Source organism: Thamnophis sirtalis, unplaced genomic scaffold, assembly GCF_051295495.1.
Source record: "Thamnophis sirtalis isolate CommonGarterSnake01/CBP01778 unplaced genomic scaffold, rThaSir2_p1.2 scaffold_2, whole genome shotgun sequence".
NCBI classification, from domain to species: domain Eukaryota; kingdom Metazoa; phylum Chordata; class Lepidosauria; order Squamata; family Natricidae; genus Thamnophis; species Thamnophis sirtalis.
Genome location: NW_028261382.1, coordinates 163,986,036 through 164,003,118, shown reverse-complemented (window position 1 = coordinate 164,003,118; position 17,083 = coordinate 163,986,036). Strand labels below are relative to the sequence as shown.

General features: G+C 36.0%; 1 protein-coding gene across 3 annotated transcripts in view; it reads right to left on the bottom strand.

Moving 5' to 3' along the window:
- Positions 1-17,083, bottom strand: part of SALL3 (spalt like transcription factor 3) — a 38,086-nt gene that overhangs the window by 8,001 nt on the left and 13,002 nt on the right. For 2 of the 3 annotated variants that reach the window (XM_014056772.2, XM_014056774.2), the window contains exons 2-4: positions 13,569-16,508; positions 13,012-13,352; positions 8,016-11,030 (exon numbers count right to left, since the gene is read on the bottom strand). In XM_014056772.2, the coding sequence (XP_013912247.2) occupies positions 10,599-11,030; positions 13,012-13,352; positions 13,569-16,508 (3,713 nt within the window). In that variant the 3' untranslated portion in view covers positions 8,016-10,598. Of the gene's footprint in view, positions 1-3,746; positions 3,794-8,015; positions 11,031-13,011; positions 13,353-13,568; positions 16,509-17,083 lie in introns of those variants that run through there. The other variant, XM_014056775.2, reaches the window with a different exon arrangement.

Sequence of the window (17,083 nt, the reverse complement as noted above, 5' to 3'; positions counted from 1 at the left end):
TCCCCAGCTAATGGGCCATTAAGATGGCCAGGCTAGCCCACTTTACATAATAAAGACCTCCTCACTGCAGCTGTAGGGGGAAGGGATATTACTCAACTGATCACAAGGCAACTGAGAACTCATCACAGCCTAGAGAGTAGCCCCCTGCATGGCACCATGGGAGTCTGACAACCAGTCAGAATACATTTCTTACACAGGAACAGGAAACAGAGAGGTGGGACTGAACAGGGTATAAAAGCCTAGCAAGCCCCTTCCTCAGCCCTTCTCTCTTCTTCTCCATCAACACTGAAACATGTGATCACCTTTTCTGGTCAGGGCTCAAGCCATGTGGCCCTGTCCAACAATAAACCATCTTTCCAAGCAGCCTCCATGTCTCCACTGTCTTCTTCCCCACTTGGAGCTGAACCCAGAAGGACATTTCTTTCAACAGATCCCTGGATTGTGTGTAGATAAAAGTTAGATATAGGAATAAATGTAAATTTATTTTTAATTTTAAAACAGGGTAAAGAGTTATGTTATCTTACACTGAAGAATGATGAAGATGGAAACCACTTTGTTATTGTCTTTGTTTCTGATCCCTTTTTTTTTTTCTTTCTTGTACTTTTTAAACTTCTTTATCTTTTAGTTAGTCTATTTATTTTTACCATGTCTATTAAAAACTTCGAAAAAAAGTATGTATATCTATGTAAAAATAGTGGCCACAATTCAATCTTTTCTCTTTACCAGAGGAGTACAGCATATCTCATTAGTACTGAAGCTATATTTAGGTGAGACTCAGGCAAAATTCTTATATTTGTCTAGTACACAGGTGTTAAACTCAATTGTGTTACATGATATATCACAACTTTTTTGCCTTTGAAGAGCCAAGGTGGCCATGGTCTGTGCATGATGTATCCAGCCCATGGCACCCCTGGCCTAGTAGGACTTTACACTTCCTTTAATCTGCTTTAAAAATGCAATCTAAATTCCTAAGGGCTGTATTCCAGGTAGATCTTGCATTCAAATGTAGTATTAAGGATAGAGGCAGGACAGTTGAAACCGCTGCATGAACCTGTTTCATAAATATTGGTTGACTATATTTCCTCTTTCCACAGGTTGAAATTATTTTATCATTTTCTTATTATCTGAGAACAACATCATTCAGGACAATCTCACAAAAATGTCAACATCTCAGCTTTCTCCCAAGAGGCATTGCTAATTATGGGTTATGAGCATGCATTTGGCACATTTAAAACAATGTATCAAAGATATGGAAGCCCAGCAGAAGCTGTTGGTTCTATGTAAGAATGTTCTCGTGATAGCCAAGCCTCTGAAATGTCTTTGAATATTAGTAAAATATTAGTCAAGCCTCTTTTTACAAATTCTTACACTACATAACTGCTTCCAAATTCCAAAAGCACAAGCTTCAATGCTCTTCCCACAGAAAACTTAGCAGGCTAATACAAAAAAATTCCCCTTGAAGTGTGGACAAGAGACAATTGGTATACAGATAGTCCTCTTACTTATGGCAAAAATTGAGCCCAACATTTCTGTTGCTAAGTAAGACATTTTTGAGTTTTGCCTCATTTTTCTGCCAGTTGTTAAGTGAATCACTGCCGTTCTTAGTAACATGGTTGTTAAGTTAATTTGGCCTCCCCATTAACTTTGCTTGTCAGAAGGTGGCAAAAGGTGATGACATGACCCTGGGACACTGCAACTGTCATAAAATGAGCTAGTTGCCAAGTGTCTGAATTTTTTGATCATGTGACCATGAGGACGCCGCAATGGTCATAAGTGTAAAAAATGATCTTAAGTTGCTTTTTTCAGTGCCGTTGTAACCAAACAGTCACTAAATGAACTGTTGTAAGTCAAGGACTACCTGACCTGTACCCTTTATAAGAACTTAAGTCTTACCTGGTAAGAAGCCCTGGAAGTTCTGATCATTTTTACCTGTTATCAGATCAGCATGATTCAGTTTCCTTGGACATTTTGTTGCTACATTTTGTTATACTGGCTATAAAATTAGGCTGATTGTCTATAAAGAATCCACCATCTATTATATTTTATTTTGTTTTATTTTAGACTTCATTTTTTATGTGTCTTTGTTTCCAAATTCTAATCAGGGACCATAACACAAATATGTATTCATCCCTCCAATACAAAACCTGTCAAATGATCTTTTGTTCCAGGGTGCCAGAAGAAGCCAAAGCGCAGAGGTAGAAGGCGTGGGAAGAAATGTCTCTCCAATCTCTGGCATCTCTAGATAGACTATTAATATGTTTGAAGGTCAGAATGTTGTCTTATGCTGTGTATTTAATCTTAATGGTTAGATTAAAATTTTAATAATGTATGCAAGTTTAGAGAGAGAACAGCTCAAGAACAATATTTTTATCTGTTGGTCCCACTTTAGGGATCAACTTCTCTGTAGATTAATTTTATGTCTATCTGGAAGGCAATCAAAGCAAAACTTTTCTGCAGAGCCTTCAATGTATAATTATTGCTTCTATGTAAGTTGGAGCTGGACTTGTGGGTGATATCAAAGAATGATATTGGAGCCAAGAGGATTAAGTGAAAGTGATATTACCAAATTGATTGCAAAGCAATGAAGAACAGATAATTAGAATGATCATATCTTCATATTAGAAACATTTGAATATGAGCATGTTTATTGCCAAACTACATTTTATTTTTAGATATTTTCTACTTCCATTTCTTTATTATTTTTTTATTGTTTAATTATTGTTTACTGTACAAAAAAGATAAGGAAAAAAGAAAAAAAAAGAAAAACATGAGGAAAAGAAATGATAATTCATCCTAATTCTTAAATGAATCATTAATCTTGGATGAGAAAATAATTTAAATAATTCATTTATTTCCATTACTTCAATCATGGCCAGTTAAGACGAAAAAACAAAATCCAAGATTTTAATTTGGCATTCAAAATTCAACATTGAACTGTGAACTTCTCTGGTCCTGATGCTCTATAAGCCCATATTTTTTCATGTAGTGGTAAATCTCAAATGTTTAGTACAAAATTACAAATAATCTTTCTAAAACCATTTTAACACTCTTTAAAAGATGTCCAAATAAAACATTAATAGAAAATGCCTATATTATTTGTTCCCCAAACTCATTTTATAATTGGTATTCCAAGCCATTATCTGAAAGAATCTTGTTTGAATTAGTAATAAAATGGAATGGAAATGTAATTTTCTGCTAACCTTTCAATGGTTTAATTTCTATTCTGCACATATGCACAAACCTAAGAAGGACTGAAATCATGTGGAATCTATCTTATACAATTGTATGGCAAAATATGAGACAAACAAGAAAATCCGATTGATAGCTCCTTGACTTTCCTAAATATGAATTTTTATTTGACTCTGCATATTAAGAATTAAGCCACAAAATAGCTACTCTATACCTCAGAAACCTGCTGATTTTAGTTTCTTTTTCAAAACCATTTTTGCTATTCATTTTAGAAGTACTTCTGAAATTGCCATACCCACAACCTTTTACAATACTTTGTTCAAGGTATTTGAATGAAGACAAGAGATTACAGTAAGTTCTAAGACATACTAATTACATGTATTTATAGAAATTTCTCTGAAATTTTAACCAAGTGAAAATAGTCATATTTTATTGGGTTAGTATACTTCTATACATTATTTTAAAATATTCAAGTATTCTACATTACTACTCTATGTAACAAATTATGGTGCCCAGAAATCTTCATCGTCAACTTGCTCCAAAAAGAAGAAACTCACCTGAGTAAAATGAAAGAGTAATGGCAGTCTCGTGTAGCTCAAGGTATCTGGAATGACAACAGCCATATTAGTTGTGGAGTTTTTTTTTAATGTGTCATATAGATTATGTGCTACGCAATTAATCTTATTAGCAAGCATTTTGAAAATTAAACATTAAAAAAGTGATGCTGAAGGTGCTATAGAAAACTATTGCCAAAATTCTGGAGAGAGGCAGTATTGTGCACCTCTTTCACAAATCTACTTCAGAAAGTAACTGTAAATCATATTAATTTTTCATACATGATAAGTTTTATGAAAAATCTTAATTGTTGGGTTATGATACATAAGACGGGCATCTATTTTAACATACCCTAAATAATTTTGAAAATTATATTATGCAGTCTTAAACTCTTAAGGACCTTCAAATTCATTTTAAAAACAGTACCTTTCTGGATCAATTAATTTTTTGAAGCTTGTTATAAATGGTATCAGGAATCATGCCATCTCTAATAATATTAAATAGCATATATAAGTATTGTTTGGCAATAATGACTAATAGCCAGTGACAGTCTTATCTTCTATAACATCGGCAGTCCTCATTATGATTAGTATTTACTGAACATAAACAATTATATGGGAGAAGGGGAGCAAATGAAAATACATTTCCCATGACATAAATTACATAATTTTTGCACTTGTGCAGTGCAGGTAGTCTTTGACTCACAACAGTTCATTTAGAGACCGTTCAATGTTACATTACTTTTAAAAAGTGACTTATTACCATTTTTCACATTTACAACCATTACAGTATTGCCATAGTCACATGATCACAATTCAGATGCTTGGCAACTGGCTCATATTTATGACGGTTGCAGTGTCCCAGGGTCATCTGGTCCCCTTTTGCGACCTTCTGACAAGCAAAGTTGATAGGGAATCCAGATTCACTAAACACCTGCAGTGATTCATTTAACAACTGTGGCAAGAAAGATCATAAAATGGGGCAAACCCCACTTAACAAATGTCTCACTTAGCAACAGAAAGTTTGGGCTCCATTGTGGTCATAAGTAAAGAACTACCTGTAATATATTGCACAATTCATTTTGAATTTATTGGATGATAGTGGTAGTCAGTTGTATTGCTGAATTATGTTCTATCTCTGAAGCACTTTTGTTTGTCTTGAGTTTCCTACTATTAAGGGCTGCTGGCTGAATGCATGTTCTAGGATTACAAGAGTATAGAATTGAGTAAAACGGGAAATGGTCAGTGTAAGTTAAGTTCTGGAAAAGTAATTCTGGGCATTTAGACCAGAACTTTGCTTCTCTCAACTGGTTCAGAACAGCTTTTAATGCTGCAACGATATGATTTTCCTAGCTAGACAACACATCCATCTTTGATCATTTTGTGTGCTTAATTTAAGATAATTTCAATGTGAAAATAACATTTTGCAGTGTAAACTTCAATAGTATCCACAGGCGGCTGTTGCAATAATTATTTTATACACATGTTATATCAAAGGAGAAGAGCATGCAGCATGCCATTGCTTTCAGCATTTTGACAAAAGCAGCAACTCTAACAGACACCTATGAACATGGAAAGTAGATATTTCAAATCATAGGTGTATATGTCTGTTAGATTATTAGTGTATATTAGCATGGACCATATATATTTGTTCCTACTTAAATTACCTGATTTATACCAATTTTTCAGCATCATTTTTCTCCCTGCATTGAGCAGGAACATTTTCATGATTTTTTACTTGTTCTTGGGAATGAATGGCACCTCTAAGTTATTGGGAATATTACAGTAATAATACTCGATCATAGTAATTTTGGAAATTCCCTCATATGAAATAGAACATGAGCTCAGAGTTATATCAGCCATTTCTTAATTGTGTGTGTGTGTGTGTGTCTCACACTTTGCAGAGTCATGATTCCTTGAAATGATAAATGAATTTGTATGAACCATTGAAATTCAGATTACAATAAAACTATAATTAGTAATAAGAACCAATCATCTAAATATTTTTTAATAAATTGTTTATATTTTTGAAAAGATCTCAAACTTGTGTGGGTTTGAGAAATGAACACAAAAATAATGGCCTGACAAATAAGTACAAATACATTGTAAATTAAGGCTCACTTCCTTAATAACAGCTAAGAATTCTAACAAAGATGTTACCATAAATACAAATGGGATATGTAATTCAGTCCTATACATGCTTACCATGTAAATTCCACTCAAGTCAGTGAAACTTGCTTCTGAGAGAATTGTTATAGGATTGCATAGCAATTTCCACATAAATTGGATTAGGATTGCATCTTTGGCTTCACATTCATTTGTAGGAAGAAGACATGAAGCTCATGAGATAAACCTATTTTACCAACAAAGAAAAATATTTCACCTCAAAAAGTTTTGTCTATCTGGATTTAACCTGACAAGTTATGGAGAATTTATACTTTTGCCTTATTGCAGAAAATCCAGTAAGATAGCTTTATGTAATTTCCTTTTAATCATTTCATAGATGTTTATCTATGTTTATCTAAATTGACAATTCATGTCTATCAGTCATTAACATTATCTTATTTTCTGTGACAACAGTTGCTTTTTTCCACATTGGTAAATCATTGTCTTCCTTTCCCAATTTTTAAAAGTTTACTTTTATTTTCCATATAATTTGAAGACAAAAACAGAATATGTGAAAATGTTTTTTTTTTAAATTTCAAACATCTTTATTTCATGTTGAGTCACATATTAATAGAAATTTTATTTAAATATCTTGTAGAGTATGAAAAATGGGAAAGCCTTACTTCTATAGATAGTATGCCACAGACATTATACATATCTTTGGCAGGTACACTAAGTAGGATGAAATACTCCAATGATCTATTAATTCATCATTTTTTTACTTAATATGGATTCCTTAATATGGAATTTGATGGTTACAATAGCACTATTTTCACAGAAGGTGTTCAACAATGAACATTTCAACTTCTCCAGGTCAGCCAAATATCAGAGTGACTGGAAATTCTGAAGTGTTTCACATCAGGAAATAAAGCCTTAAATATGGTTGATGTTGACTTTTCCAAAATGTTATTTAATATAGATTATATGAGTTATAAAGAGAGTAGAATAGAGATGAGTGGTGAACATTCACACAAGCAGATTCATTTTCAATGTTATTTCTATTTTTTCCATGTTCTACAAAATGACTATTCCTTTTAATATGAGGCGGGAGAAATCCCATGTTTTAGAACATTTTAGTCTAAAAATATTAACATCTGCAGGCTGTGTTATAGTATAATTTTACTAGCCAATAACATCCCCACTAAGGATTCATTTCCATCTTGAAAGTTAAAGAGTGTTATTTAACAGTGTACTCAGATCATACACTTTTGTGTCAAATATAAAGCCATTTCAGGCATTTCCCTATCTATATGAGATATATATTTCTTATAAGGTAAGCTTTCTAGATACAAATATATATTTTGTCAGAGTATGTGCTACGCTCTAAAAGTTGCTACACATGGGTTTCTGTGGGAGAAAAAGAAATGTTTCCAACATTACCAGGTAAGCAACATAACTTTTGTTCCTGCATCAGACGTCACAATGCAGTTACGTACAGTAATATTGTCATTTCCCATTGCTTATGCCATTTTGACATCATAGCTTCAAACAGATGCCTATGAAACTACAGCTGATTAATTACTCTGTTAGTTGAAGAAAATTTACTATGACTAATCTATTTAGTAATACTTCTTTGCATCCAACCAGATTCATGGCCAATTCACTTGCTAGAAACTATATCTCTATTTATAATGAAGCTGTGTTTCAATTACCCACTGGAATATATTCAAGATTCTACACAACACCCTTCAAGTTTTCTTGCCATTTTTCCTTCAGCATCTCTGAAGGGACATAGAAACTGCACAAAAATAGTTCAATGATGCATCATGAAATTACTAGTTCAGAGCAGAGTATGCATTGCAGTTTGCAGAAATTGAATTTAATACAATGATTGCTTCCAAGGTAAGCAACTACAAGTAACTGTTTTAAAACATTGTCATTTTTGATACAGCTCTCTCCCCCCCCCCCCGCCAATTGCTGATATGGTAAATTTGTAGTTGCTTTTTTTTAACTGAAGAAGTAGCTTCTCAATATTAGGCATATGTGAAAATAAGTGCTGAAGGTGAATACAAGGTATTGAGCCTTTTAACTGCAGAGCTGTGTGAACAGCCTCACTCCTGTACCACAACCTATTAGTGAATAAGCATGGAACACAATTCATAAATAATATTACATCCTGCATTTTATTCAATTTCATGTGACAAAAATAGTAACCTAGACTAAGACATCCATTTCAATCAGTAGATGTGTCGAGCCAACAGATTTAATAATAAAAAATATTGGATCTAGGTAACAATTCCCAGCTGGTTCAGGGAGGCTCCTAGCCCTACATGGTATCACAGTATAAAAATAAGTGTCTCTCTTCACCATGCAGAGAGGAAGGACCTAACCCTGAATACAAAGTGGGGTCAGTCTTACTGTATCTTCATCAGCCATCTTATTTACAACACTTTACATCTCTTTTTAAGATATGCACATCCTTTAGGGAGAAGAAATAACACTACATGGTACCAAACACTAAAAAATAAAGCACACCAGAAATGGACACAGATAAATAAAAACATTCATTTGCTGAAAAAAACAGCAACACTAAGCCACCTCAGTTTTCTTTGTTTTCCAATTTTGAAACACCCCAAACACAAATGTTACTCAATCATTGATAATAGAATGTGTTTTAATATACAGATGTCTGTGTGTGTATCGGTGTGTGGTATGTCTGCGCACACTCACACACACACCCCACATACATATTTAATAATATGTACATGTCCATATTTATATTTTATCTATCATTGCTGTAGAAAACAGAGCTGTAATAATTCATTGTTCATTTCAAAATAGTAACAAACCACTAGTAAGTCTTTTAAACTTTCCATTCAGTGATATGATGGCAGAGACAGTCCATCCTCTTATAGTAATGTTTTGTTGTGGTTGCACAAGAAAGAGATTGTCCTATTTTTTTTTCCAGTCACAACTGAGAAGACCTCACTGTCTGATTCTTTCTTCAGGGGCATAAACATTGTGTGCTGTTTCCCAGCTACCCATAATGTCCCTTGAACAATTTTGTTGAACGGAGGATCCTACTGTCAGATTCCACCATGCTTGTAATGCACAAAAATGAGGTAGTACACAAAAACATTTACTGTTCAAGTTTTGATTATGCCCCAACCACACCAGCACTCTAGTTCAGAGTGGAAACATTCCCTTTAGTCACAATTTTAAACAATGCTTTAAACACATGAAAATTATATTAGCGTATTCAGAGTACATTGTGCTTTGTAGTAAATCTTAGAATATTAAATAAAACAGAGAGATTGGGAATTTGCGTACAAGTTTTTAGAATTTTTGTTTTCTGTTTTGCTTTACATACCAGTGCTATTAAGCAGTCAGCATCGAGTTTGTGGGTGGGAGTGAAAGAGACAGAACCGATTACAGCAAAATTAAGCCTACACAATGTTTTCTTTAGCCTCTCTTAGACTTGCACTGATATCACAGCCCTAAGATTAACATATCAAAGGTCTGTTGGAGGGTGGGCTTACAAAAAAGTTAAATGAATCATTTTGGTCTAAGAAATGGCAGGGCCCATTATATCCAAGAATCTGACAGTTCTTAGCAGATTTTTTTTTATTAAAAGGAGCACAGATCTTTCATACTGTTTGACCTTAAAGACAAACACAACAAACCCTTCTCCCATTTTTCCTCAAGCCAAAGTACTATTTATAAAATAGTTTACATCTTTGTTCAGATTCAAATTATAGACAAACCTCCCTAAATATAAAATACTAAAAGTGCAATAGTATAAATTAAGAGTTTGCAACCACATTATACAAACACTGCCTTTTATTGTACAGCCTTTGATAACATGAAGTGTTTTATTCACAACTGCTTATAGTGTTGTGAATAATCTACTGTAATAAGGTTTGTCTGTAACTTGTTTTTCCAACTATGAACTGAAGTTCACACTACACTTTTTCCATTTAATAGAACAACTGTCCACATAGCAGCTACAAAGATTTAAATTAAAATGGTTTGTTACTGACAGGTACTTGCACATTGAAAGCATGCTATCTTTCCCAATAAAACTTCACAATTTTGCCTGCATCAAAATAAACCACTTATTTATAGTAAAACAAAACTTGCTTTAAAAAAAAGTCACATAGCCAGGTGTATTTTGCCATACAAAAGCTTCATTTAAGAATGGGGCTAGTATATTGTCTGTTACCCGCATTATCTTTACATTATAAATACTACAGACAAGAATACTGTAATCTTAGACAGCATTAGGGTACTAAATCACTTATTGAATGTTAGAGGAATTCTAAAAACAGTTCAAGTTTCTAGTTGAGTCGAAGAAAATCAGCAAAGATAGAACTGGACTGAAATGCCATTGTGAAACCCCACTTTTACTCAACTGGTGGCATCTTTGCTTTTTTTGAAACAAAATTTGAAACAATTTGGCCTCCTTCAGTCCCTAATGGAATTATCCAATGATTTATCATTTGCTTAAATTTTTTAAAAAAAGGTTCATAAGTTCTCACTAATGGTCAGCTCCCTTTGAAGTAGTACCATGCAATCTTGAGAGACAACTTTTCAGCAGACACAAAGTTATTGTATTTCTGCTATTGATAAATCATAAGAGTTATCTAGGCAATTAGGCCACAAAACTAAAGTTTAATTTCCCAAACTGTACATGAAAGAACAAATGTTGTATCTGAGCAGTGGTCCAACAGTTATTTGTACTGAATGCTTTTAATTTATGCCAATCTCTTTATTATCCTCAATAAACCTTGTGAATGGACGATTGGCTCCCGTTTCAGAATTCGCTTTGTCCAAACCAATGATGGGAGGGCTACTACCAGTACGAGCTTTGTCCATTCCACTGGAAATGTTACTTAAAGACGGAATGGCACTTCCGCCTAAACTTACTGGGAGCTGGGGTATGCCTCCATTCTGTATGACAGAAATTTCATTGTTCTTCATAGCAAGTCCATTAGTAATAGCTGCAGCATACTGGTTCCAAAAATTTGGGTCAACATTCATTGCCCGAGCTGCTAAATCCTTCTGGAACATTTCTGAAAACTTCAAAGCATCCCCACCTAACAAAGCCATGGGATTTTCCACGGACAGTCGACGCCCACGCCGTGCAGGAGCATTATTCCACATATGAGTTCCCATGTGAACCTTTAGAGGAAGAACAGACAGGGAAAAAAATGGGCAAACAAGCAGGAAGATTTACACGATTTACAAAGATGCAAGGCATACAACTGGCAATAGAAGACATTCTAATTTCACAATTTAAAATGTCAAGTAATGTTAAACATTAACTTTCTCATGCACAAGATTATTATTATTCAAGATCATCAGGCTTGCGTTGTATTTCAAGGAGCTTTTTATGTCCTACACCAGTAAATCTCATTAACTTTTAAGAATTAATATGTGAATTTTTGTAACTCAATTATACTCATATTTACTTGGGAGCAATTCTGTTATATGAAGTTTCCAGCAAAGCAACTACGCACAGATGTCCCTGCCCAATGACACAAGACCCATGGCAAATAGTTATAAAATAAAAAGGATTAAGCAAAGATTATCTATTTTTGCTTGTTCTCAAAATAAATATTTTCTCTATCAGTAATGGTCTGAATGCAAACTTCCTGTCAGTCAAGCAGAAGGAATTTTCTGATTCAGCTCGCATGCAAGTTTTCATTTTCTCCTAAAAATAGTTCCAGATGTTCAAGAACCCTTCAGAGTATCTTTTAGAGGAACTGAAGACTGCTCTAACAAGTCTCGGTATCTTCTATTTACATTAATAGACCTTTTCTACCTAAACTGTTAGGTTTGATTCATCTAAAATTCCCAGGAACAAATATCCTAAAAAACATTCAAATATATTTGTTACAACAACTCATTTATTTTGTACTACTTATAAATAGATTTTATATAATTATATATTAGATTTGGGCCAACATGAGTTAAAGGGCTCTTCCTTGATTGCCCATAATTTTATAATTACCTGGATTATGCGAAGATATAAAATGTTATAGGTGTACTTTTCATATTTCTTAAGTATAAAAATTGTATTACCCTTAAATAATAGAAAAATAAAACACCATTGCAAATATCAAGAAAGCTTCTCACTGAGCATTTGCCAATTTTGAAGGATTACATCCCTCTATATAATCTTAGTATCTGGAAAATATTACTGAAAGCCCTGCTTCTCTAAGACACAATGGTGAAAGAAGCTGCAATCTGAAACTTGCAGGAAAATGGAATGAAAATTGGTTCATAAATGTGGACATAAAATTATTTCATGAATTGAATTTTTTGGGGGATTCTTTTAATTATAAACATTTTTGAATATTAAAATAATAATTCCAATAATTCAAAAACCATTATTTTTTTAAAAAGGAAGAAGAAACACACTTTAAACATAGAATACCTTGTCTACGAAAACAGAATTTTCACTTGATTTTGAGATAGGCAGCTATATAAACATGATAAATGAATAAGTAAAAATTTATTTTTGATGTGTGATGATATATATGGAGTATTTGATTTTACATTGATTTAGAATGGTGGGGTTTGGATATGAGGCCAAATCATACTTTAGCCTGAGGATGAATGAGAATGAACCACAATCTCGCAAATCTCTTCTCTCCCTCCACCCTCCAAGGTGGGTTCAAGAGGTTTAGAAGAGTTCACATCTCTCGTTGATTAGCCTCCACCTGAATTGTCATTTGAACCTGACAAACTGGATTGATCTTCAGATTAACTTTATGAAATTGGCTTGTTCCCATTATTCACAAACAAGATTAAATACTATTTAATACTAAACCAGAGTTTAGTATTAATCTAAATACTAAACTGCAGTTACTAACAAGAAAGATAGGAAAAGCAAGTGAAACTCTACCTTGCAAAAAATCATTTATATTCAAAACAATACTTTAGCCTAACATCTGAATTCAATCCATTTCTCCTGCTCCGATTTGGACTCAAGGAAGACGAAGAGGAGGAGGAGCCAGCATCTGCTGAGCAATCAGGTTCAATGTGAACCCTTTATGTATTTATATAGGATTTCTTTTAATATGAAGTTTACAGGTTCAATGTGAACCCTTTATGTATTTATACAGGATTTCTTTTAATATGAAGTTTACCTTCTTACCTTAAGATTCCCTTTTGTGGTAAAAGCTCTACCACAGATAGTGCATCCAAATGGCTTTTCACCAGTATGGGTGCGTTCATGTATCTGTAGCGCACTTGCTGACGAGAAGGTCTTCCCACATGACTGACAGTTGTGTTGTTTTGGAGTTCGACGTGGTGGGGGTGCCAGCATAGGGGTGATGCTAGGACTCATCACTGTCTGTGGTGCAGCAGGAACCTGGATTCCAGCTGGAAGCGATGGAACCTCGCCCAATGAGATCGGCTTGCTGTGACCATTCACTTCCATTTTGATCATAGTAGGCGCAGTGCTGGTGACCAGGCTAGGAGTACTTTGGCTGGGACCTAGAGTAAAGTTGGGTTCAAATAACTGAGAAGGCAGCTCTTTTAATTTGTGTGTCAGTAAGTGCTGTTTTAAATTACCCATAGTGGAACACCCACGATTGCAGACTGTACATACAAATGGACGCTCTTTAGTATGGCTGCGGTAGTGAATTTCCAATGCACTCTTACAAGCAAAAGGCTTGCCACAGATATTACAAATGGTACTTTTAAACTTACCACGTTCTCTGTTCAGGAACAGCAGGCTAAAAGGACCTTCTTCTTTGATGACTGGCCTCCCGGGGTTGGTGGCTGTCAGATCCAATGCGCCTCCATTTTCAATAGTAGGTGGTGGGGGACTGTCAGGTTTTTCTTTCTTTAATTGTATTTCTTGTGGTTCCTCGTGGTTACTGAAACCTGGTGACTTAGATCTAAAACTTCCACAGTTGCTATTTTCAGGAGACAGCGCTTGCATGGATGAAGATGATTCTGACATGGCAGGACTCCCTGCACTCTGACTTTCCAGATCTCCAACAGCTGATGAAGAATCATTGCTTAAGTGGTCACTTTCCCCTGACCCATTTTCTAAAGATTTTAAATTGGTCAACTGTTGGCAGTTCATGACAGAATCGATCATTTTCATTTGATTCTCAAGAGCAGCAATGCTAGAAATTACAGATGGGGGAGAAGAGGGACACGATCCAGAATAAGGTAGAAGAGGCATGGAGGGGTCTCTTATATTATCTTTTAATTCGATGTCCTCCTCCATGGAATTTTCATCGATATCATCATCATAGTTGCTCAGTGTCTCTGCATTCTTTTCATCAAAAGAAAGCTCTGAGTCCATAGCATCTTGGAAGCCATCTGGTAATGGTGTGTTTGGAATTTGCCCACCCATATGCATGCGAATATGCTGCTGAAGAACAACAGCATTTGTAAATTTCTTCTGACAAATGGGACATGAATGCTGTACTCTAAGTGGTGGCTTCGCTCGATGAACTCCAAAATGTGTTTTTAGATTGCCTTTTGTAGTAAATGCACGTCCACAAATTTTGCATTTAAATGGTCTTTCTCCTGTATGAGTTCTATAATGCATCTTGAGAGCACTCTGACAACTGAGCACACGGTGACAAATGACACACTGATTTGGATCTGTCATCTTCTTATCAATGTTTTCTACTAGCTGTTGCAGTTTTGAGGTTTCTGATGTTTGCATAGAGTCCAATAGACCACCAAATGGAAATTTAGCCTTGAACTGGTCAGACAATGCTGGAAGCACAGTGTTTGGGAGGCTTGTAGAAATACTGCTTTCAGTAACAGCACTAGAAGCTGTAGAGGTGGGTACTACAGAAACCTGACCACTTATAGAAATATCTCCCAGCCTTGCATTTGTTACTGGAATATTAACAGGTTCAGTTTTAGTCATGGTTGAACTACCATGAATTGGTTGTGGGGATTCTGCAGACAAAGGAATGCCTGACTCAGAATTGTTTAGGCTTGGGGATAAAGAAGTGCATTCACTTGACACGGGGGATGTTCTCTGGGGTGATCTGTTCATGGGAGTAATACTTGGGGAATCCCCATAACTGTTTACGCCTGGTATTGTAGGGGGAAGTTGCAGACTAATTGAAGTTGGGACAGTTGATAAAACGGGCTTGCTATCCAGCCATGTAGTAACTGGTTTTTCTGGTGGCAATGACATCCCATATGGAATTCCGGAACAAGTGGGAACATTGTCGAGGTATTCTGGAACCGGATATGGATTCATCTGAATGTGTGGATACTTTTCTTTATGTCTCTGAAAATGAACTTTTAGATTGCCTTTAGTAGAAAACCGATTGCCACAAATGTTACACTTAAAAGGTCTTTCCCCTGTGTGCGAACGCAGGTGAATCTGTAGAGCGCTATCACTCCCAAAAACCTTGGCACAAAATCTACATTTATGTTTAAAAAAAGGGTCCTCAGAACTTGTCTTAGGCTCAAAAACGGATACATTTGGTGGCTTTCCTTTGCGATGCTTCATAAGAGCAGAGAGAGGATCCAATGCATTAGCTGTTGCAGCTATGCTAACCAGCGGGTTGGGGAAAATTACACTACTAGATGCAGTCTGAGGTAGAAGTGGGTTTGGCAGGCTGGAAGTTGAGGCGAGGAGATTTCCAGGTCCTACTGAAGGTGGAGTTGAAGGGTTTGGGGGCTGTGAAGAGCTGCTAGTAATATTTGACACAGAAACCGGTGTTAATGAAGAAGTAGTAATTGCATTAGATGAAGATGGTGTGCTTGTTTCATTTGGGACAGAAGAACCATTGCTTGACATGTTAGGAGTGCTTGCACCTGACGTGGGCCTTGATATGTGCTGAGTACTCTCAAAGGCAGTTGGTGGATTGCCAGTGGCTTGGGCCACTATGGCAGAAGGAACAACTGCTGCTAACTGAAGAGCAGAGTTTGCGGCAAATCCCTGGAGCTGGTTAGTGGCTTGCACAGGAGTGCTTTGGGAAGGAGTCGTGTTTAAAGTAGGACGTAATGGCTGTCGGTTCATCATGGCCACCTGACTCCGGATCTGTTCGATCAGCTGCAACTGGTGAATCTGCTGCTGTTGCAACGCCATCAGCTGCTCAAGAATCATTGGGATGGCCATTGCTGTAACCCCACTCGCTGCGGTTGCGTTAGCTGCACATCTTGTACTCTGCGAGAATTGTGCAACTGCCACTTTAGTGCTCAACAATGTCTCTAAGGTTACATTAGTGTTTGGCATGTTATAACCTGTCAAAGAAGGTGGCTCGCTAATTTGAGGTAGTGGCGTAGCTGTACTAGAGGTGCCTGGATTGGAGTAGCTTTTTTCTATAGAAGGTTCTACCTCCATGGGTTCTTCTTCCTTTTCTGTATTCTTTATCTCACAGATCTCATTGTTCTCAGCTTGAACGCTTTCTTCACAAGCCTCGCTGTCCGCTTGATCGCTAGGTGAGCTTGCAGGAGAAGGCTCTGCAAATTCTTCAGGAGCTGGGGTGGCTTCATCTTCATTCACAATGAGCACCAGTGGATTTTTAGTGCAGTTCTTCTTGTGTTCCAGGAAATCACTCCACTTAAAGAATTCTGCACAACATTTTTCACAAACGTTTGTTTCCTCGCTTCCACTCCGGCTTTCATTCCCACTATCACCATCATCTGCTCCTTCTCCTGGCACTGTGGGGAGGCAGTGAGGGGGGGGGAGGGAAATCAGAAGATTGTATCAGCCAATGACTTGCAAAAGAACCCTCCCTGCATTTTAGAATTTTGCACATGAGTAAGAATCAATATTTTTTTATTTTGTACAAATTACACCACTTCAACATTTCTGAGGTCCCTCAGTGTGTGTATTCTATGACTCTTTCTACCTAGCTAATCATTTTCTTAGTGCAATCCATCAAATTATGAGGCCCTATCAATTGTGGATACTGCTTCTTAATGAAATTCCATAGAAGCAATTGATTTCCAATATTTTCATACAATTCACAGCTACCTTGTCTGTTGGGTACAAAGCAAGCTTTCGATGGACTCATTAGGATTCTCCTTCGCCACCACGCTTCCTCATTTCCAGCAAAATTAGAGATACCTTTGCCAGTTCACTTAACATTGCTAAACTAATCTGTAACCTTTCAAACTCAAATCAGCACCTGACACGACAAACTGAGCTTCTGTTACTCAAGTGGGGTCTTTGTGCTACTTAGATTTATTATCTTTATACTGCACAGAGACACCATAGGCACAGTATAACTCCA